Here is a 23,209-nt window from a genome sequence, read left to right on the forward strand (position 1 = left end):
TTAACTGATTTGAAAAATTTATTTACCAAACAATACCTTTGGATGTCTAACCAATTAAAAGCTGAAAGTTAAATTAAAAGTTAATTAAAAGTTAGGAGTACTAAATAATGCCTAAACCTACCTCGGTGTCGATTTAACTACATAATGTATATTTGTCAACATTTACAAAAAGGGGCAATTTAATTTGGAGTCAACTTATTATTGACCTTACAGCATCTATGGTCGTAATATTTTGTCCTCTATGATATTGACAACCCCTAAGATAGAAAGGGGACCTTGCAAGCCTAAGCACTTGGCTCGAAACAATTGGCTAGCTAGATCGTCCGTAATGCTATAGCTAGAGGCCTAATTTCTTAAGATTTTGTTTGCATTAGTCTCTAAAATGCCATGTAAAATTGTAAAGCTACAATCCTAGCTTGAGTTATAGGACTTATAGATCTCTTGATTTTTCTTGGAAAATTTGGAATAAATAGGTGTTAGTATGGTGTTAATTTGATGTTTGCAACGGTTTTTGTAAGTTAGAATGGGCATAAAAAAGAGGGGGTTTGGGCCTTGGGGTGATGAGTTCTTTCTCTTTCTCATCTCATTGCAACTTTAGCAACATTTCACAGCAATTGTAGCTCCCATATGGTTAAAAGTTTTTTTTTTTTTTTTTTTTTTTTTTTTTTTTTTTTTTTTTTGGTGTTTAGAGAGCCACAAGGGCAGAGGTGAGAATCGATCCCAGGATCTCATGGAACCGAGAGGGAAGCTCTAACCACTTGAGCTATCCCTCACTCTCCCATAAGGTAAAAAGATGACACATACTATTCCGGTTTTATAAAAGAAACAATTGATTTGTGCTTCGTATTAGGTAATAATTTAATGTAAGTTGAGATTATTTATCTTACCATGAAGAAAAAGAGGGAGAATGACTAACATATAAGCAGATTGGTAGATGATTCCACCTATCACTAATTAGTTTTAACATAGAGCATCATAAGTTTCTATGTAGTCAGACTCTCCTCTAATATTTAATTAATAAAAGATAGCATTTTATTTTATTCAAGGGGTTTCATTGTTTCAACATCTTATTATTATATATCAAATGTTATTATATAATTATCTTTGATATTATCTTCTAACTTTCTAGTAGTATTTCATTTTCCTTCAAATTTTCTTATAACTCTTATCAATTATATCCCAAATATGATCTAGTTGTGTAATGTCATTATCGCATCTACTAGTACTAAAACATTAAATGTGAATACATTTCATTGACAACGACTATGGAGGAGCTAGCATGTCACATTGTTATCGGTACGTGTCAATGGGTTTCCATTTTTTATACTTCAAACTAAATTTCATACTTGTAAGATCATGCTTAGCTTAGCTTAGCTTATTTGAGACTTGATTAATTTCTGATTACATTTTTAAATAATCCCATGATTTTGACATTCCTTTTCGGTTTGGATTTTTGACATATTTGGATGCGGCTGGCCACACCGTGTGGCAGGGTTACTTCGTCAGTGTAATAGGATTACTTGATCAGTGTTAAAGGGGTTATTTCGTCAATTTTATAGGGTTACTCGGTTCGTGATATAGGGGTTTCTCAGTCAGTATTACAAGGGTTACTTGGTCAATTTCATATGGGTTACTTTGTTATTTTATAAGTGGTCACATGATGTGGCTGACCACATATAAGATAGACTGTTTTCATTGTCACTGACTTATACATTCTCTGTGGAGTAATTGTTGCAACTTCTAATTGGGCTTGTGTAGCAGTTTAGGTCCAATGGTTTTTTTTATGTTTTTTTTTCAGTCCTTTCTTTGCTTTTGTGAGCTTTTTTATAGCCAGCCCATGTCAAGTTTGGACCAACCAGTTTGGTATGCATGGCTAGTTGGCTACTAGAATTCCCCCCCATTCTATAATTATTTTTTTGTTTCATTTGAGATTTATAATTACCAAAAAAATATATTTATGTACGGTCTTAAATTGTTAGTTACGTATTAATGTATACATTATTAAGTCAAAATTATTATTATTATTTTCTCTAATTAATAATTGGAGATATTAGTATTTAAAATTATGTATTTGCAAAGATATCATATTCTCGTGTCAAAATGTCAATAAGACAAAACTTAGTAGGCGCATAGCTTTGTTTAGGTAGGCAAGGGCCAAACCCCCTAAGTATTTTTGAATAGTTGATTATAAGCAACACTTCGTATGATTATATTATAATTGCATATAAAAAGTTGTGGCCTAGTGGTTATGTATTGTTATTTTTGAGCAAAAGGTTGAAAAGATCAAAACTTGGCTCCTAACTTTTTGGCCCAAGATCGACATTGAAACACAGGAAGTAGACCTAAGACCTCACAACCCATTCATACTACACATTTTGTGTTCTGGATCCTCTATTGCAACATATAACACGAAAGTTGCATGCTTATAATACCTTTGTGATAGAGAACATACGCAAATCATGTTGATCATGGCGTTGTAATTCAAAATGTACAAAATTATAGAAAGCATCAAAATGGATATAACCAAAAAAATTATGGAAGAACACAAGAATACAATAGCCACCACTAATTAACCCATCATATGTAAGAAAGCCAAAAAAAAACTATCTTTTTTTTTCCCCTTTTTGTTTAGTTGATTAATCAAAGAACTCTTGATCATTTTCAGCAAGTACCATCCTACTTAAAGGACTAGGCCCAAGTTTTCTTCTCCTTAAAGAAGCTCTTCTTCTAATAATCTCCATCTCATTTCTCCTCCTAACTTGCATCATTGCTTCCTCTTCAACCACAAACCTCCTCATTAAAACATCGTCGGTCAATGATTTCCCTCTAAAGACTCTCCTTCCCTCGGTGCTATGCCTTGCACTTGGAATCCTCCATTCTTGTGCATTATTCGTCGAAGGTGGTGGAGTAAAGGGCTTTGATCGCGGGTAAGTGTAACTTCTCCTAGGAGGAACATCGGTATTGAAGACCTCATTGTAGGAAGAAATAGGAGCACATAAGCATACTCTTGTGAAAGAAGTGGCAACTTTAAGAGAAGTAGATTTTATAAGCTTTTGTTTGCTAGGGTTTGTTGTTGGTTGGATTTCTGTGGTTTTAATGGTTTTCCATAGTGCTGAATTTGCAGTTGTTGGTGATTTTACAATTACTTTCCATAAGGTTGTCATCTCTAAGGCTTTTCGATACCAAGGCTTCCTGAAAGTAAAAGTGAAAATAAAGTGAATTCGGGAGTAATCATGCATAGCATGATTGGTAACACCACGTATCAATGTTATTTTCAATCTCAAAAACTTCATTATTAATCAAGCCAACATAGACATTTACAAATATGTAAAATTTACTAGTGATTGTAATTGAACATAATACTAGTATAATCTCATATATATAACGATATATATGTAATCCTTAGGGTCGGTTGCACTCCGCATATAAGCATTTATAACATTTCCTAATACTTTTTGTTTCTTATATATATGCAACCATATAATAGAGACCTTAAATATATCATTTTCTTGACTTTATCATAATTAGCAACATACAAAGTAACATAAGACACTTTATGTCAATCAAACATTAGACAAATAACATTGCTCTAAGTTAAGACTTTAAATTGTCCAAGCTTCATGTGACACATGAAATTCCATTTTATTGTTTATCGTTGACAAATCTGATCTATTGCTCAAATGCTTCATAAAACACCTATAATTTCACATCCCAAAATTGATTAAAAAAAATATTTGACAAATTTTGTATAACTTACTGGCAATATATGATGAACCATTGCTCTATTACTTCATTGAATATTAGGTGGCATTCTTTCCATTAATTTGGACAAACATACGATATGCTAGTTAGAGTGAATACATACATCTATCGATCCGTCTATAGATAGTAAATTTCCTTTTTTTATTTATTCAGATAAGTTAGGGTATAATAGTTTTGAGAGAAAATTATCCTAACTTCTTGTTTACGTACCTTTCCAATAATAATAATAAATAAATAAAATAAAATAAAATAAAACATCGCACACTAAAGGTTAATGATAGAGAATACATGCAATTAATTATTTTTTTCCCCCCAATTATCTAGCCCAATATCATCATGTCTTATCATTTGATTCATTTTCATGTTTTTTAAAAAAAATGTATAATACAAGTAGGACCAAGAAGCAACGGACAAATTTGAAAAAAAATTGCTTTATGACTTAGCAAAGGCTTTTAATATGTTTACAAGCTGTTAATTATTACTGTTCTATATTACTGTTCTAAAACAATTTAATTTATTCAGAATCGATCATCGTATAACACCAAGGATATAACATAATTTTACAAAACCTTAGATAATAGTCAAAGTTTATATTAGTATTTTTTAACCTTGGAATGAATGGAGGAGTATAATGATAATGTAATTTAATTTCATTATTTGACAATTAATTATAGACGACATAAAAAAATGACAAGATACACTTGTCTACAGATATTTTTGGTTTGGGACTAGAGATGAAAGTAAAATAAAAGCTCTGAAGTAACTGAACTTATATGTGACGCAATCTGCTGAAGCATAAGACAGGTATTTGATTTCTCATGTTCTCATGTTCAGTTCTATGATGACCCTTATGACATATTCACAGAATTAATAAGATAAATATCATGGTTGTGAGTGTAATTTAAGCTAATAAATCAACTTCATTTTGAAATAATAGTCACATATATACGTCATTTAAGAAGACTTAAAATGAAATTATCACAATTATAATTAAATTTCAAATATATACTAGAAAGAGATAGTATAAGTATTAATTTTGAAATATTGTGATTTAGGACGGTTATGTGACAATTAAATATGAATCATATAAGATGATATTCTAATACGCTTGCAATGATGATGACTTGAGTAATCAACAATTGAGTAAGAAAGGATTTAAATGAAAATTAATGGTTGGAGAAACTTGCAAACACCAAAATGCCAAACAAACAAGTGATTGAATTGTAATTACTCCTTTTTGTCCTGAATTGTTAAATTAATAGTGTAATTTAAACTAGCAGTGTCACGACCCATAACAAGCCAGTAAATTCTAGCTACAAAATACTCCTTACATCATAAACTGTCACGTTAATAGTGTAATTTGAACTATAGTGGTGTAACCACCCACAACAAACAAGTAAATTCTACAAACTACTTGTTGTATATTACCCAAATTGTCACATTAAGCGTAATTTGAACTAGTGGTTTGACATCGCACGATAAATCCCCAAACAGAGTAAGTAATGATATAAACCCAATCAGTCAACAAATAAAGAATCATGGAAAATAATCAAGAAGAATAAAACATAAAACAAAATGCATGGAAATTAGAACAAGAATACAAACCTTGTTCTTGAGGTCTTGGGATCTTGCATGAACAAAGCACCCAGAAGAAGAAAGAAGCAGAATTTGATGACAGAGCAAGTTCATTTGTTAGAAACACAGAAAAAGACACACAATACACACTTAACTATACAACAAAGAAAGAGAGGGAGAAAGAGAGAAAATTAAACACTTTAACTTCAAATGAAGAAGATGGGTTGGCAACTTGGAAATCTCACTCTTTATTTATTTACTTTCCTTCCTTTTTTTTATTAAAATTTAAATTAAATAAATTACTTTTATAAAATAAAGAATTGAAAAATGACAGGCTTCAATTTTATTCAGAGAGATTCAAATTGGCCCAAAAGGACGAAAAAGTAAAGCTCTTAACCCACCTTTATCTTTTTTTTTTTTTTTTAAATAAATAAATAAATAAAAACTTTTTTTAAATAAATTTTTTTTTAAAAAATTAAAAATGTATTAGCAATAAGCCAATAATACAATGTTGAGGGCGTGGAAAGTGTACACACCCTAGCTTAGTAATCATGTTTAGCCTCTCTTTGTCTATTTATGATTATGGGCATGTATTTTTGCTTCTTGTCATGGGACCATTTCTTTCCTTTCTTTTTTTATTTCTTATTCTTTGGTTCTCATGTGATTATGATCATATGGTATCAATGATAATTAATTCACCAAATCTTTCCTTAAACACATTTTTGTAGATAATTAGTTCATGCATATTGTACTATCAACTTACATCGATGACAAAATATGATACAGTTACCATGGACGTGATACATACCATTGTATCATTTTTTAACTTAAATTTCATTTAATGCAATGTATGTATTGTTACGTGTAACTTAGTAGATTTAGGTGGAGGATCGAAGTAGTAACTTACTCGAAGGTATTTTTGTAACTTAGGGTCTATTCTCATTTACTTAATCTCAGTTCAGTTCAGTTTAGGGCCTGTTCACATTTCCTGAACTGAACTGATTAGAGCTGAATTGAACTGAACTGATTTAAGCTGAACTGAATTCAACTGAAATGAATATTTTATGAGAGATGGAATTTAGGAGCTGAACTGAACTGATTAGAGCTGAACTGAACTGAACTGATTGAAGCTAAACTGAACTGAAATTAAGTAAATGTGAACAGACCCTCAGTTCAGCCGCAATCAGTTCAGTTCAGTTCAACACCTAATTTCCTTCTCTCATAAAATATTCATTTTAGCCCAATTCAATTCAGTTCAGTTTAGTTCAATTCAGCTTCAATCAGTTCAGTTCAGTTCAATTTAGTTCAGTTTATCTCAATTCAGTAAATGTGAACAGGCCTTTACATTAATTGAAAAAAATTAAGCGAACAAAATAATAACATCCACTAAAGATTTTATAAACTTTATTTCGATATCAACTTGAAGTATCAATAATGTATACTAATAAGAATGATCCAATTAGTAATGAAATATATCAATTTATATATATGTTTTTTTAATAAAAATGTTATCAACCATTATGAATGTTTACAAACTAATTGTATCCAAAAAATTATTAATTTTATTGATAAAAATCTTAAATATAATATGTAAAGTAATCTAATAGAAGAACTCAGCAATGATTGAACATAAACACACGCACAAAGGTGGGCACACAATTCATACTAGAGATTTATACAGTAATAAATAAGTAAATTTCAAGGAATTGAAAAATAAGGATGCAATGGAAGGTAACATAATGATTAATTTTGTTGGGTGGTATATTATTATTTCCACGAGTTTCATTTTTTTTTTTCCAAAAAAAAAATAAAAATAAAAAATAAATATAAATAAATAAATAAATACAAATAAAAAAAAGGGATGATGTGCATACAAAAGGCACTATCATTAACGATATGCTAGATCGATCAAGGAGATCCGATCCATACAGTAGTTGATTAGTACTAGCATGCATTAAGTATTACAAATAAATTATGTAGATGTAAACCAAATTTTATGAAATTGAGATCTATGTTATGAACTTTTATTTTATTTAGTTATTGGTTACACCTTAGGTAGTCTAGCATAATATATCATGATTGTCTTAATTGAGAGAGATTTACAATTGCATGTTACATATATAGTGACATGAATTGATAAATGTGTGGGGAATGAAATTTAATGAGTGAAACCATATAGAGGGTAGTTTTGTCTTTTTGTTAAGTTTTGTGTTTTCAGCGTTTTATGTGTAGTTGGTCATATTATATGACCGCTACCACTTGTAAAAGAACAAAATAACCCCAATTAGCATTGGTTGGCTTGAAGACATCCATCGATGTATTTCTTCTAAATTCTTCTCAAGAGTCAAGAGGGCTATACTACAAATTACTGAGCTTGGTGGTGGAGGAAAACAGCCATACTAGAGTTTGATGATTAGCAAACAGTAGTAGCATGGGCTCTTGAAAAACAAAGTTATTATTATCATGCATGGATGATTGGATGCTAGAATTCATTTGGGTAAACCAAGAAATATTCTAAATTACTCAAGTAATCCATCATGTTCATGAATTCTAATTAGGAAGCCAATATTGTTGGAAGCACATTGGCAAATCAAAGGGCAAATTGAGGTCAATTGTCTATATTGTCATATTGTGGAACTTTTTTTTGTTTTTTTTATTTTTTTTTTCGGTGTTCCACCCGATTCACTTTTTGGGCTAATCCAAATTCGAGGATCAGTTATGGGTGGTTAGATTCCAATCCCCTCCCAATTACTGTTGTGGGGGATCGAACATATTGTGGAAATTTAGAAGTTGGATAGAATTTTGCATCCATAGGATTCCAAATCAGAAAAAATCTATTAGTTAGAACTTATCATTTTGTTGTACAAATTGTTATAAATCCAAATTTGTTTACCCAAATTCTTATTTGTGACTAGCCACATTATATAGTCACTTCACATATAAGATACTTAATTGAGGGGCTTATGGTGATAAGTAAATGAGATTACCTTGATGGATCAATAGGAAAATGGGATGCTTCTCATATATAAATAGAATTATTCTTTCGTGAATCAAAATAAAATAATAGTGGTTCCTCAAATGAGCAAATGAATGGGGTTATATTTTTAAAATTTTCTTAATGATATTACTTATATGATAAATTTTTTATGAACATAATGGGTTACTTATTTACTCTATGAATAATTAAAGTTACTCTAGTAGGGGTTTTGTTGTTCTTACTTTGTTTCATGGCGATCAAAAAAAAAAAAAAAAGTTACTCTTATAAATAAATAAAGAAAAAAAAAATCGATGTGGTCACACCAAGTAACTAAACATACACACACAAGCTCCTAAGACTTATTGTTAGTACATACTACCTCCATTTTTTTTTTTTTGGCACGTTTTAACTTTAGCATGCATATACATTCACACATTATTTCTTTTAGACCGTGTTATGTGATTTATACGTAATGAAAAAATATTCATGTGGGGTCTTGTTAGATTTGTCGCAATATATATTTTTAAAATATTTGCCTATCGGTAGAACTTGCACATCGGTAAACGTGACTAAAGAAACATGTCAAGTTGTCAACTAAGAAGAAACAGAAGAAGTACATATATTAAGGTTTTGATATCTATTTAATGTATCTTTGTATGCCTATTAAGTTGGCCAGGACAGGGGAGTTCAAAAACCGGTCCGAAAAGAACCAGATTGTAGAGAACCACGTCGGACTCTAAATGAAGAAACTAAAATTTCCAGTCTTCGATCCTATCCAGGCCAAAATTACTGCAAAAACTGGTCTTTGACTAAACCAGTTTATTTTGGTTTATGAATAAAGAGCATATATAATTCATTATGCAAGTAATATTTTTATATACTATGTTACATATCGAGTAATAAGTTATTTTATGCTATACGTTCAATCCCACTTAGGGCCTGTTCAAATTTACTTAATTTCAGTTCAGTTCTGGTCAGTTCAGCTCCAATCAGTTCAGCTCCTAATTTCCCTCTCTCATAAAATATTCATTTCAGCTCAATTCAGTTCAATTCAGTTCAGCTCCAATCAGTTCAGTTCAGCTCAGTTCAGTAAATGTGAACAGACCCTTAGCCCGAATTTTGGACTAGTTTTATCAGACTGGTCTAATTTTGTTCTAAGCCGATCTTAAACTAGTGAATAACCCTAATTAAAACGACATTAAATAACAATTGTTTCAACACTTGAAATTTGTTAATTAATTACATTGAATAAACTCAATTATTAAATATTAAATTAATCTATAAAATCAACCATAAAACCAAACATACATTTAGATCACTCGAATAATTCCTATCATTAACAATAGTTTGAGGAAAAGGTATATTTTATATATATAATGGTTCATATTTTTTAAAAAACAGTTAACATTACTATAACTTCAACCTGACATGGTAACACAAAAGTAAAAAAACAGAAATAACAACAAATAATGTTTTTACTAAAATAAATTTCTGTTTAAATATTTACTACTCATTTTATATATTAAGATTATAAATTGTATTGAGTTACATATTTTTTCACCCAGGTAGTAATCAAGCTTATAAACAAATTAGGGAAATAAAAAGTCTTTGCTTAAAAACAAATTAGAGAAATCAGGATTATTGTCGTTTTATTCATATAATATGTAGGGCAGTATTCTAATTAAATTCATTTATCCCTTTCATCCCCATCTTCCTCTTTTATTATAGTCATCCCAACTCAAACATGAAAAAATCAACGTTAGAACTAATTAACAAATTTTGGTTAATCAGCACTGTCAATTGGGGTCGACTCGTTTTTTTACACAATATCTCAATTTTTCTATAATTACATAAAATTGAGTCATAATTCAATTTATGATATCTTTACGAAATGATTGCTATAAATTTAAACACATTGAAACTTTCTTATATAACCCACAAATTTATATTGTTTTTTTTTCTCAATGATGCAACCTTTCAATTGTAGCATTGGTTTTTGTTTGTTTATAAGCTCTTTTATCAAATTGATAAATTAGGTAAATCACTCCAAGTTAACAAGTTTTTACAAGTCTACAATGTGCATAATTTCATGGCACGAAAAATTTAAACACGTACTTTACCCACAAACGAAATGACAATAAAGGAAAACGGGTATGATTCAAAAAAAAAAAAAAACACAAAAAACCAATTGTTACCCTTATTTGAACAACAACATTTTTCATTATTTTAGACATATTATAACTTTTTTTTTTTTTTGCTTTCAAAACTAAAATTATAATTAGTTTTAGTTTTTCATTGAATTGAAGCTTTGTAAATGATATATCAGCTAGCTACTTATCTTCCATAAGGTAGATAGCTAGGTTATTTATATGTCCGACTACAATATTTCAGATTTGTAATTTATAGAGAGGCTTAAAGGCCAACAAAAAGTGTGAAAAAAAATTTAAAACAACTAGATATTTCCTTGAACCATTAATTACGATCAAATAACACAAGTGTCTCCACCATCACTCACCTCTAAATTAGCCAAAGTTTCTGATTATTATCAATTCATCATAATATCCCTTCTCTTTTTTTATCTCCAATTAAGATCTGAAAAAAAGAAAATTGTTGTTAAGCCCCTAATTTATTTCTTATTAGAGCAACTCCAATGGCAAGCTAATTGTCAAATTAGCTTGTCATGCCACATAAGCATGTGTCATGCCACATAAGCTTTCAAGCTAATTATCTTTGTAGTTAGTTTGATCCCCAATGACTAGCTATTAGCTTACTATTTAAATTATCAATTTATTATTTTTAAGTTAATTATTAATTAACTTTTAGCATTTTCTTTTAGGCAAGTTTTATTCAAGCAAATTAGCTTGGCAAGGCTAATTTGCTTGACTAAGCTAATTACATATTTTTGCTCCAATGGTCAAGCTAGTAGCTAGGGATTATTTAAAATTGCAAGCAAGTCCCTAGCTACAACCATTGGAGTTGCTCTTACTTTACTAGTTTTTTAATTTATTCTCATAATAACCCTCCTTTTTCTTTCTCTTAGAGAGTTTTTCTATCCAATTTTTAACTGTAGATCTATAGATTTTTATTCCTCCCTTTGTGAAAGTTGGGGCTAGGGGTGCTTATGAGACGAGACAACTCGCGAGCTACTCGAGTTTGACTCGGTCAAAACTCGACTCGAGTGAGCTCGACTCGAACTCGAGATTGACTCGAAATGTTAATGAGTCGAGTCGAGTTGCTCATTATTCGACTCGAAAGCTCGTAAGAAGCTCGAAATCCTTCCTATAATATAATATTTACAATTAATGAAAATATTTTGATAAAAAAAATTTATTTTAGATTGTTAATTAATAAATAAACATTATTTATGTACTCTTATCATCATATGTATACTTCTCAAATGACAAAATTAAAGAGAATGAAGAGATGTTATAGTAAATAGGGAGTTTAACTAAAGACAGATCAAATTGCAAGCTACTCGAGATCGACTCAATTCGGTCAAAGCTCGGTCAAAACTCGACTCGGTCAAAGCTCGATCAAAACTCGACTCGATATATTAACGAGTCGAGTCGAGCTACCCCAAACTCGAACTCGACTCGCATCATAAGCACCCCTAGTTGGGGCTATGAAAAAAGATGATGGGACAAGTATATCAATGTCAATCAATCATCAATCAATATATACATTAAAACTCAATGGCAAGGATTTCAATCCTGCCATGTGTCGCCAATCTCGCCACATGTCATTGTGGTTTGACAAATCATGTGGCACACCAATGACACATCTTATGATACTTATTTATATTCATAAATTCTAAAAATTTAACTGTCAACTTATATGTTTATATTTTAACAATTATATGATTACAAAATTAATTTCATTTCTTTCTATTACTCATTTACAATTCATACATAGGTTGAAAATGCATAGTTTTATGGTATAAAAAAAATGCATAGTTTTTAAAGATTTTTTCTTTTAACCACAAGATAGGTTTACTTTACTTTGTTCTTAAAAAACTATATATATATATATATATATATATATATATATATATATATATATATATATATATATATATATATATATATATATATATATGTTTACTTTAATTGAAGGAATTTTTATGACAAATGAAAAATAATCTAATACTAAGCATAAAATTTAGGTTGCTACATATTGAATAATGGATTTTAATGTTTACTAATATTAGCAAAAATAAACAAGTGAATTATTATTATTTTTTTATATTAAATCGTCAATATATTGTACTTTATTTTATTCTTCTTTTTTATTTACAAATAATGACCCGGGGCATTGCCTTAGCCAAAACTAATTGTTACATATTGATATTTCACAGCTTTTTAGTTATTATGATATGATGAAGTAGTAACTTTCCAATATCAAATACGTACACTCATGTTTACAATTACAATATTACTTGCGATTAATTTAAGATAGAGCGAATTAGCTTTCACTTGAGTTTGTGCACGAGCAGTCGTGCACCCGCTTAGCACAACATGTATCCACCATTGGCTAGTTAATTACTTCATAGCATACAATTCTCATACAGGACAAGATAGATTACTATCAAAATGGAACCTAATTATGAGGTTCAAAAACTTCAAATGAAAAAACAAATTAAACTAATTTAACTAACAATTGAATGAAAAGATCGCAATTTTCGTATATTTTCTGAAATCTAAATTAAAAGGTTTAGTTTTCACTCGTGAAAAAGGTCTCTTAATATGTTTCGTAAAGAAAAGTCAAGATTGATGTCTGAATTTCATGCAATATTAATTTTGCATGAGTAGCACTATAGCAGAAATCATGCAAAAACCTATAGTGTTGAATAAGAAATTTTGTTAACCTTAGAGATTGGACCGTTTATAAGAACATGTTCATCCAATTTAATCATTTTGCCCCCTAAAAATTGTTATCTTCAATTAAAAACTATTAAGATTAACCTATCATCCAAATAATTTAACATAATTTTGGTACTTTTTTGTTGGTCAAAAGGCAAAAACAAGTGTTTGCATTAATTTTGATCCTTTTGCTTTTTCCTTACTAAAATTTTAATAGTCCCTAGAAATCATTACCCACTTGGGAAAGGAGCTGGTAACCTTCCAATCAACCTTCAGCAAAAGATGGAGAAATAAAGAAAGAAGTAAAACACTTTAACGACTTATCTGTTAGAACTTGGGAGTAGTTTAAAGAAACCGTTCCAAACAAGTGTCTCAATTTTTTATATACATGTTTTATTATACTTTAATTCTTCCGCTAATTATTATGTGTAACTTTTGAGTATTAGTTACGAGATATAAAAAATTTTAAAAATTACAGAGGTTGTATAATATATAATCCTTAGTATTATCGACAAATACATTTTCGAGAATATCAAGCAATACTTGACCTAGCGAGTGGAGAGTTTAGCATCTTACAATGGACTGTGAAATCAGATTACATTAGGGAGCACTTTGAGGTGGGAATTCTAGTACGTACCCTCCCCCCCCCCTCCCTCTACCCTACATTGACACTTGCAAAGGATCTTGCCCACTAACTTGGATCTGATTGACTTATGAGAAGTAAGGTCTTCTCCTTATCTACCCAAAAAAAGAAAAAACATTTTGTAGAGCAATAACAATTTCAAAAGTTATAACAAATTCACTTACTCACACATCGATTAGGGTTATTACTTATTAATACACAATTATCGATATTAATATGTAATGCTCAAGACAATATAACAATTTTATGTTACACAAAATTATTAAAAAAAAAAATAAAATAAAAAAAAAATAAAAATTGTACTAGCAAAATTTATATGAAGATATCAGTAACAATCTTTAGTCACACCTTAGCTTAGCAGCTTTAAAAATGCATCAGCCTTTATGTCAGAAATGCATGAGGATAAGCTAATTGAATCCGAGGGTGAGTGTTTGAATTGAGAGCAGCTGCATAATTTCATACGTCAGACATGCATATCAAGTTGTGGTTGTAAGTTTGTAACCCAAATAGGTAAATAAGTAAGAGATATGTCCTTAATTGTACCTTTGGTAATTTGGATGTGCTATGCATCAATAGTTCAATACTTCAATACATACATTTAATGAGAAGATGTAATAACAGCTATGTAATTTCTCCCAGTTAAAACAGTGAAGGGTAACTTGATCGAAGAGAAAAATTAATCAGATGGTTATGAGTTGTGCTAGGTCGTGCCTCATACCGAGTTTGTGTACCTTGTATCTACCATTGGCTTATGACCAAGCCCAATAGCAACATTGTAATGCCCGAACTTATAGAAGGGTAGCCAAGAATTGTCCCAATACCACTTACCATAATGTATTAATGTTATGTCATTCTTATAAACCCTACACATTTTTTGTTATACTCCGTTCATTCTTATATATCGTGAATTCGACCAAGGGCTCAATGCTTCAAGCCCTCAAGCCCTCAAGCCCTCAACCTGCACAATAATATATCAAGTCGTGTTTACCCCGATGTAATGCCATTTTTTTTTTCAAGTCGGACCATAAACTACATTGACCAATACCAGTTTTACAATATCCCAACATTTCTGCGCAAAAAATTAGCCCAAATATATTACTGCATATAAAAAGACATTGTAGTCGTAATTTGCAACATCTTTGAAAGTATAGTTTATTCCCTCAAATTATAATTGGTTACAAGATTTGAACAGGAACATAATAAACAAATGAGGTGAGTAAAACTTTAATGGCCAATGAGCCTCAAAAGGTGAAAGCACAAAAGGGAGTTGTAAACTTGTAATCCCTATCCACGTGACACGTGCTTGTGACATGCTCCTCTACAGTTAATATGCAAATCAGCCCTCAGGTGCATATTTCAAACCACTCTCCCTCCCAATTCAGGAATTCGGTCGAGATCAATATCGCTACTAGCAGAGAATGGCTTGCTGTAGAGACCAATCAGGTATCTAGCTATGCTAGAACATTGCGAATATTCAGCTCTAATGACTGTCAAAAGTATCAAACTACATCGCATGATTCAAGTGGTGGCATGTTGAGAAATTTGATCATAAACCATTACTATCTTAGAAAATGTGACAACTTTTTTTTCCCAAGCATCATAAAATAAAGTATACGCTTTTTACCAATGAGCAAGACGCCAAGACATTCAGGATGCCATCCTCTTCTTGTGTCTAATTCAAAATCCTCATGTTAAGAGCTTCAAGGCCTTTAATCAATGGCTGGCCACTAAATTATGGATACAAACTACAAAGTCAAGCCTAGACTATCAAACAGCTTTTTCGCCATTATCACCAGCAGAGTACAGAGATGATATGCAATAGGTAAGCTCGCCAACAGGCAAAATTTATACAGATTAGCTGCCGTTGCATATTGCTTGGAGCTGTAAACGAGGACTACTCGCTCAAAAAGGACACTGCAATGCATCAGTTATCAGCACCCCAGCCATTTCCACATCTGCTTAGATTTAATGTAATCAGAAGAAAAAAGAATCATCAGTTGCTATCTGGCTCACCTGCAGATCTCAAACTCCAACCTCCAGGTCCAGCCTTGCGCTCACCCCGCTTTCCCTTAATCTTAGAAGTCAAACAAGACTTTAATGTTGTTTTTTCCTGAATCACAGCATCTACAGTCCCAGAATCAGGTGCTAATCCCTTGCCAGCTCCGAGACTTGAAATATGCTGCTCTTTATTTTCTAGCTTATTATTCTCATCTATCGATTGGTCAATAACTCCAGAAGCCACATGCCCATCTTGTATTGCTCTGTTCTGTATATGCGTATTATCCAAAATCTGCAGATCAACAGCATGAAGTATCAAATTAAAGGATTCAAGATTAAAGTCTAAAACCCAGAAGAGGGGAGGGAGGGGCAAAAAATTGGAACTTATTTAAGGGAGTAAATAAAACTTCAGTCACATACATGTAGTGTTTCCGCAAAATCAATTTTTTACGCACTAGACAAGGTATGAAAGAAACCTTACATTTTCACCTGACTCTACTATCTGTGGCTGATGTATGGTAACATTTGCTGCAGAAAGTAACCCTACTGTGCTTTCTATAATATCAGGAATCTGAGTACCATCTCCATAATCAGAGACCAAACTCTCAGGCAAGTCCAGATCACCAATTTCAAAGTCTGCTATGTCATGAGGGATTTCAATGCCCCCAATAGACAAATTGTCTCCGTCGCCAGCGGAGAAAGCAGGGCTTTGTGCAGCACTTGTCTGAGCATCGTAAGGTGCAAGAAGACTTAGGTTTTCTGAAGAGGAGAATTTCACACCATTTTTTAACATCACCGTATCAAAATGGGTTCTAAGCCTCTGAACTTTAGATTGTACTGTTTCAATCTGTCGAAGAATCTGTTCTATGGAATCCTCGCCATCTTTCAACCAATCATCATCCATGCTGAATTCTTCATTCTTAGGACATACATCTGAAAAAGCAGCATAATAAGAAAGTACAATTACATTTCCTTCCTAAAATAAAACATCAACACAAAATTATACGATGGTTGCTATCACAAAGATAATCGATGGTAATGTGTAAGCAGAAACTTATTAAAATAAGTTGTTCATTACACATACCAGAAATGTACAATCAAAGTTGCACATTATATTCACCAAATACAAGTGAAAAGCCAATTGCAATGTACCAGTGTTAACATATTCGCTATGCCCCCGCAAATTACAACTTCATTTGCCTTTACAGCTTTCTTGGTTACTTAATGTTAGTCTTTTACTCCTATTAATGTTTTCTAACATGGAGGGTTTGACGCCTAGGTAAATACTTTTGTATTCTCTCTGACCTGAGTTTTACTGGCACTAGGATAGAAATACAGCTATCATCATGACAGAAATTGGACCCTGGGGAAATTCTGCCTTTCACAATTTCAACTCCAGTAGCATAAACAAACTATGAATAGATATCAGGAGAGCCTCACTAGCCACAAACATTAGACTATTCTGCGTGAAAAATAAATAAAAACTTGAGAAGCTTAGAAAGAAAGACAGCACAGCTTGCAAGCCACTCATAAAAATTTTGTATTTACTCCTTGTATTGCATGTAATGAAAGTATTTTTGCTGCCACGACATGGGGCAAAAAGAGAGAACACAAATTATGCATGTTCATCAAAAGAGGGCCATGTGCTGAGAATCACCAAGGCACCAAGTAATACTCACAAAGGAAGGAATATCCACAGCATGACAGCCAAAAGGTTTTCTAACTTGTTAACTACTTTTATAACCCAAAATTAATCCTTGAACTGCCTAGAAATCTGGCACTGAAAACATGAGAAGCCTCAGTCATCTCAGAATGCTGAGAAAAGACATCATGAGTAGGCAGTAGCAGCTTTTTTAAGTAAGCCTGCACACGTATTCTAATTGATTTACCAAATCTCTTTCATATTCACATCAATCCTCACTCACCTCAACTTCCCAACTATCTACAAGGATGCAAAAAAAAAAGAAATATACCTATACCAAGTCTATAACGATAACCCTAATGACACATGGCATTCTTTTCATGCAACTACCATATTTTCTTTGTATAATACTCCATAATATTTACTCCTCCCCATCTTCTCTTCTTCCTCTTTTCAGTTTCACATCCCCTTCCCCTTCCAATTTCCCTTTAAAAAAATATATACTACGTAATTACTCTATGCATCCTACGTTCTTTTTTAGTTGACATGTTTCTTTTATCATATCTGCCAATGCATAAATTCAACCATTAATATCTATTATTATCAAGATGTAATAATAATTTTAAAAAGTTATTTTTTGGAAATACACAATAAGTTGATTCGAACAAGATTCCGCATGACTGTTATTTTTAATCTATAAATCACAAAACCTAGTCAAAGTAAAGTTTGCAAATAGTTTCACTAATAAAGAATTGAGGAAGTATATGTGATCCAAACAATTCACCTTCTAATTATCAATATGTATAGAATATAGATATTATTCTTCTCTGTTTTTCTAATCACCAACCACACTAACAACTCTGAAAATTGAAGAATACTACATTCTTGAAAGTGACAATCTTCAAGAAAAATACAGGTATTGTCAAGAAATCTATGCTTCATGGGCACTACAAATAAAGTTAGGTAATTAGGGATAGTTATGCCTCAGATTTATTTTAGTTCCCATTTCATTAACTGTGATGGACCAAGGTCAACCACCGTTGGTGTACACGAGGCGCGGAAAACGGCAGCAGCAACATCCTAGGGAAGGCATTTCTTTGCAACAAGACAAAGGCAATTAAGAAAAAATGAAGGAAGAAGGGCAAGCAACTTTAGTGATGCTCATTGATGGTTTTTCCATTTTAGTCATTAGTCACATGTACTTCCTAAGGTCAAGTATTGACCATTAGTATAAGAATGGTAGAATTAGGCAGAAGGAAAATTATCCAGAAATTTGTAAGGCAAACACAAGAGAGTGGCTACCTAAAGTGGCTTAGAGAGTTGTAGCCTCAAGCTACTAAGTTATCCCTTTTGTAATCATCAGTGAATCAATGAAAAATCAGTCCTTCTTCCATTAATTGAACTAATTATTACAATACACTTATAATCAAATTCTAGTCTATTACATTAACATTCCCATATCTCATTTTATAATTTACCTTTACATTGTTCCCATGACTTCCCAACACTATGTAGAAGTCAATCTTAACAAAAATTTATGTATGTGCTTTATTGTATTCTAAATGAAGATATATTATGTTCTTCGCCTAATATATTTGGCAAAATGGCAAGTCAACCGATATATGTCAGTGAGTAGCACAGGCCACAAAACTGGCTTCTACAAAATTATTGCCTCCTCAATTTATCAATTCAAGCATGCAACATGTGTCACGGTTTCCGCCATAGTATTGGAGATTTCTACTACCAAAATAAAACACTCAAATGATGAAGGAAAAAAGGCAAAACTATCACAAACATAAGCAAGATATAAGTCATTGATACATCATTTAAATGTAAACCTGCAAATACATCATGCCAGAATTAATTTTTCTATTATACTTCCTCACTAAACCATTTAACTTGCAACCCTTCTCATTTCATGCTTGCAATGCATTACCTCAATCACAAACATCCTTAATTACAGTAAAGTAAAAATTATAAATTTTGATATTATGAAAAGTATGATTCATGGCAAATCTAACCATATTTCACATGACCTTATTTTCCTTTACTATAAATCTATAATTGTCAAAGGTAGTCAAAGTAGAGTATGTGAATAATGCATAAGTCAAAGTGATATAAGTAAAAATAAAAGGAGAAACATTAATTCAACTCTCGAGTAATTAAGTTTTCACATAAAATTCCCTTCTTTTTATTCTCTCTTAAAAGTAAATACTTTTCAATGCTATTGTAATACAAGTTGCCGTATCTTTTATTTTAAAATAAATTTTATGAGATTAGTCATAACTTGAATAAGGCTTGTTCTAAAGCAGTGGAGCAAAAGAGTGTTTAAGGCTTTAGTTCAATCCTTATAGCTTCGAAGCTGACTTGCTGCACTAAGTTTTCTGGTCCTCATGTTCACTTATGCTCCAATTTTCTTATGCCATGAAAAAAAGTCTAGGATAAAACTGATTTGGAGAGTTCTAAATTGGCCACACACAGTTTTTAAGTTTTTACTCTGCTAACAATCATAACCTAAGCACATATTAGATCTTATTATTTATGCCTTTTTGCCTATAAAAATTTAGACTAGCATTAAGATCTTGAATCTTTGATATGAATATAAGATCCAAGCCATTTGTGATATGTAGAACAAAGAGCGCATTGAGCAGCATGATGTGTTGTTAATTTACCCAGAAAAACAAAATTTGATGAGTAAACAAACCCTGTAAAAAGTATATGAAAAAATGAAAATCTCATGCTTGGGTTTCAGACATTGTGGGTGTCTGAAAGTCTGAAATAAACCAAAAAAATACCTAGTAACCAACCTGAACAAACAAAACAGCTTCTTCACTCTGTGGACGATCATGTATACTGCCTAACTCCTTTACCCCAAATATACACTCGCAAGCACAAACTTGAGCAAAGCATTCTAGCAAGGATTTCCATACACCTACTATTAAATAAAATCACTGAGAAGTAAAACACCTAACCAACAAAATAAAACTTGCCCTGTTGTTGATGCTTATTTGACAATAACACCCTAGCCATAATCATCTATCATCATGACTCTTGACGCTACAACATGTGTTTGTATAGCGTAACAATTTAACAGAAAATTTATTTTGCTAAGGAAGATCATTAACAGATGTACTTGATTACTTATAAAACCTTTCTCCCTAACGAAGGAACGAGAAGCACAAAAGGGTGGTAAGGTCACAGCATAGTTCTTACATCTTAATTGTCTTAACATAGATTGATTTCAAATATTTTAACAATAAGAATGACATTGCTGATTAGTCAATAAAAAACGATAATCTTCCAGATAGATTCAACAATATGAATTTTTTTTTGAGAATATCCAGATAAAAGTAATCTTCCTCATAATGAGCAAATACCCCTAAATAGACTTCTTTACTCAGATAGCGCCTTGAATTTTATATTCTTTGAATTTTAACCAGACAAAATTTAAGTTATGCAAGCTCATGATAAGTTAGAATGGGAGAAACAGCATAATGCCAAATCTTGATGGCACTCACATCTTAACTGAAATAGAAATTCTTACCTAGATTAACATCGTCGTCAGCAGCTGATATACCATCTTGATCAGACTTCTTATTTTCTGCATTAGACCAGATGGTATCATGATAAATAAAGGTGCTCACCGAGCGATCATGTGGAATTATATCTTTAAAAATGTATACATAATACTACTACAACCACAAGAGAAAATGTATACCTAAATATGAGAAAAGCTGGTGATGAGACATATAAGATGAGATATCAGTCACATTCTCCACACGTTTCCGTTTTCTTCTTTTCATGGGTTTCTTCTTGTCTGACTGGTTGAAAAATGGAAATGATCTCGAACAAAAGTCTGATGTATATTGATGTAGTTCCAACATTTTTGTTTGTTCATTTGCTTCTAGCTCACGGGAGTATTTTAGGGCTTGAGACTCCAACTCCTTTATCCTTAGTTCTGCCCATTTGCACCTCCACATAATTGGGCGTACAAAATTCCTCCAATGAGGTGTCAACTTTCTTTTCCTGAAATATTGTAGCAAAAGAAATCTATGTTACTTGGACTTTTCATTTAACCTAAAGTATCCTTGTTGGATCCATGACTCCCAAACTTGCTTAGGACACTAGGAAACTTCAATTTGGACCAAGATTATGAAACATTTTCACAAAAGAGCTAAAATAGAACAGTTGGACACTCAGCCCCAAGGCCCCCGACTTCGAATAAAATGAAAATAAAGTCAATCATCTTGATGTTTCTTGCAAGATAACTTTAGTAGTTCCTTCATTCTATTCAAATTGCAACATTTGAAATTTCACATGTGCCAATGCACAACTTATACCATTAATATCTTTAATATCTTTTTAGTTAAAAATTAGAAAGTTTATATTGAGACAAATCTAGCAAGATCTCCTATGATGAAGTTTTTTCTAACATACAAAATACAAAAGATGGTGAAGATGGCCAAAGGAAAGTGATTGATTAGCATTATAGTCTAGAAGTTACAATACAAAAAAAATAAGTGAAGTATAAGACAACATTAGCGGAAAAGTAAAATTGATGTTCAACAAAACCAAGAAAAACCAACCTCATGGGAAAAACATTAGTATAACTGTCCAACGTATCAGCAAAACCAGTATCAACACGAAACTCCGACTCCACTTCAGCATCACTAGTTCCCGAAACATTGTCACTTCTCGAAGCAGTATCACCAAAAGAGCTAGAATTCTCAGTAGCATCAGGATCCTCACTTTCAGGCAGCCTAACGGCAGCATTCGAGTTCATAGGTTCAGTAATATCGGCATAAACTTCGCCACGACTAGTTTGCGGATTCTCAAGTTTCCCATCCAAAAAAGCCTCCATTTCACGCAGAGTATCCTCATAGCTCATACACCTCAAACTCTTACTCGGCATCCTCACAAAACCCCTCGATTTTTCCCGAGCTAGGACACTCATAATGATTACAATTCTTACAATAATCGCATCACTCTTCAACCCAAAATCACAAAAATTATAAACAAAACACCCAAAAATTCCGAAATTCTTGAATCAAACTTGCATGTTTTTGTGTTCCAATTCAACAAGATCACAAACCTAAATACAAAATTCAATCACAAACTCAATTTCAATTCCAATCCAACGATACAAAAACAACAAATGCAAGTAACAACAATCAAACAACAAACAATCACAAAATTAAAACAATTAAGATGAAAATTGACAAGAATGAAATTCAAAATTAAACAGGGGAGATAGATAGAGAGAGAGAGAGAGAAGATTGAATTGTAGCATGATTAACAATGGCGGATTAGTAGAAAAGAAAGAGGTAAGAGAGAGAAAGAAGAGAGAGAAAGAGGAGAGAGATTACCAGAGAAAAATGATGGAGACTGTGAGAGTGTACGCACGGCGGCTACAAGCGAGGGAAGAAGGAAGAGAGAAAAGTGAGGAAAATTCATTCGCAATATATAAATGAGGGAAAGTGAACGTTAAATCAGAGGATACTATAGTCTTCTTTCTTTATTGTATAAAAAAAAAACCTAAAATAACTCTAGGAATAATACCTGAGCCTACTTCTTCTTCTAGTACGAGGAGTCGAGTCGAGTCGAGGAGTGGGAGGTTACGATTGGATATGAAGCTAATCGAGCTAATGATTGATTTGCTGAATTTGGTGTTTGTTCGAAAGATAAGACATGTTATTATTTTAGTGGCTTCTAAGGATCTAAGAGTCATTCTTTGATTAGTTTATGATCTCACG

The 23,209-nt window shown here is 31.9% G+C and overlaps 2 protein-coding genes across 2 annotated transcripts; both read right to left on the minus strand.

The window, feature by feature from the left end:
- Window positions 1-2,532: 2,532 nt before the first annotated feature.
- LOC145609275 (uncharacterized) lies at window positions 2,533-5,540 on the minus strand. Its single transcript, XM_081664801.1, has 2 exons — window positions 5,368-5,540; window positions 2,533-3,192 (listed from the first exon to the last, which is right to left on the minus strand). Exons 1-2 carry the CDS (start codon window positions 5,394-5,396, stop codon window positions 2,637-2,639), a joined length of 585 nt encoding a protein of 194 aa, XP_081520927.1. The 5' UTR covers window positions 5,397-5,540; the 3' UTR covers window positions 2,533-2,636.
- A 9,415-nt stretch (window positions 5,541-14,955) lies between these two features.
- Window positions 14,956-22,943, minus strand: LOC145608489 (uncharacterized). Its single transcript, XM_081664105.1, has 7 exons — window positions 22,823-22,943; window positions 22,043-22,548; window positions 21,175-21,482; window positions 21,001-21,057; window positions 16,296-16,747; window positions 15,830-16,106; window positions 14,956-15,730 (listed from the first exon to the last, which is right to left on the minus strand). Exons 2-7 carry the CDS (start codon window positions 22,408-22,410, stop codon window positions 15,711-15,713), a joined length of 1,482 nt encoding a protein of 493 aa, XP_081520231.1. The 5' UTR covers window positions 22,411-22,548; window positions 22,823-22,943; the 3' UTR covers window positions 14,956-15,710.
- Between the last annotated feature and the right edge of the window lie 266 nt (window positions 22,944-23,209).

The sequence above is a fragment of the Chenopodium album genome, chromosome 23 (assembly GCF_948465745.1).
Source record: "Chenopodium album chromosome 23, dcCheAlbu1.1, whole genome shotgun sequence".
In the NCBI taxonomy this organism is placed as follows: Eukaryota; Viridiplantae; Streptophyta; class Magnoliopsida; order Caryophyllales; family Amaranthaceae; genus Chenopodium; species Chenopodium album.

What these genes read in the sequence shown, in the direction of transcription:
- LOC145609275 (XM_081664801.1), bottom strand. Translation starts at nt 5,396, where the DNA reads ATGCAAGATCCCAAGACCTCAAGAACAAG. An exon ending in CCCAAGACCTCAAGAACAAG is followed by an intron (nt 3,193 to 5,367) that starts GTTTGTATTCTT and finishes TTTTACTTTCAG; the next exon opens with GAAGCCTTGGTATCGAAAAG.
- LOC145608489 (XM_081664105.1), bottom strand. Translation starts at nt 22,410, where the DNA reads ATGAGTGTCCTAGCTCGGGAAAAATCGAGGGGTTTTGTGAGGATGCCG. An exon ending in TGACGACGATGTTAATCTAG is followed by an intron (nt 16,748 to 21,000) that starts GTAAGAATTTCT and finishes CTGCTTTTTCAG; the next exon opens with ATGTATGTCCTAAGAATGAA. An exon ending in TTGGAGTTTGAGATCTGCAG is followed by an intron (nt 15,731 to 15,829) that starts GTGAGCCAGATA and finishes GATGCATTGCAG; the next exon opens with TGTCCTTTTTGAGCGAGTAG.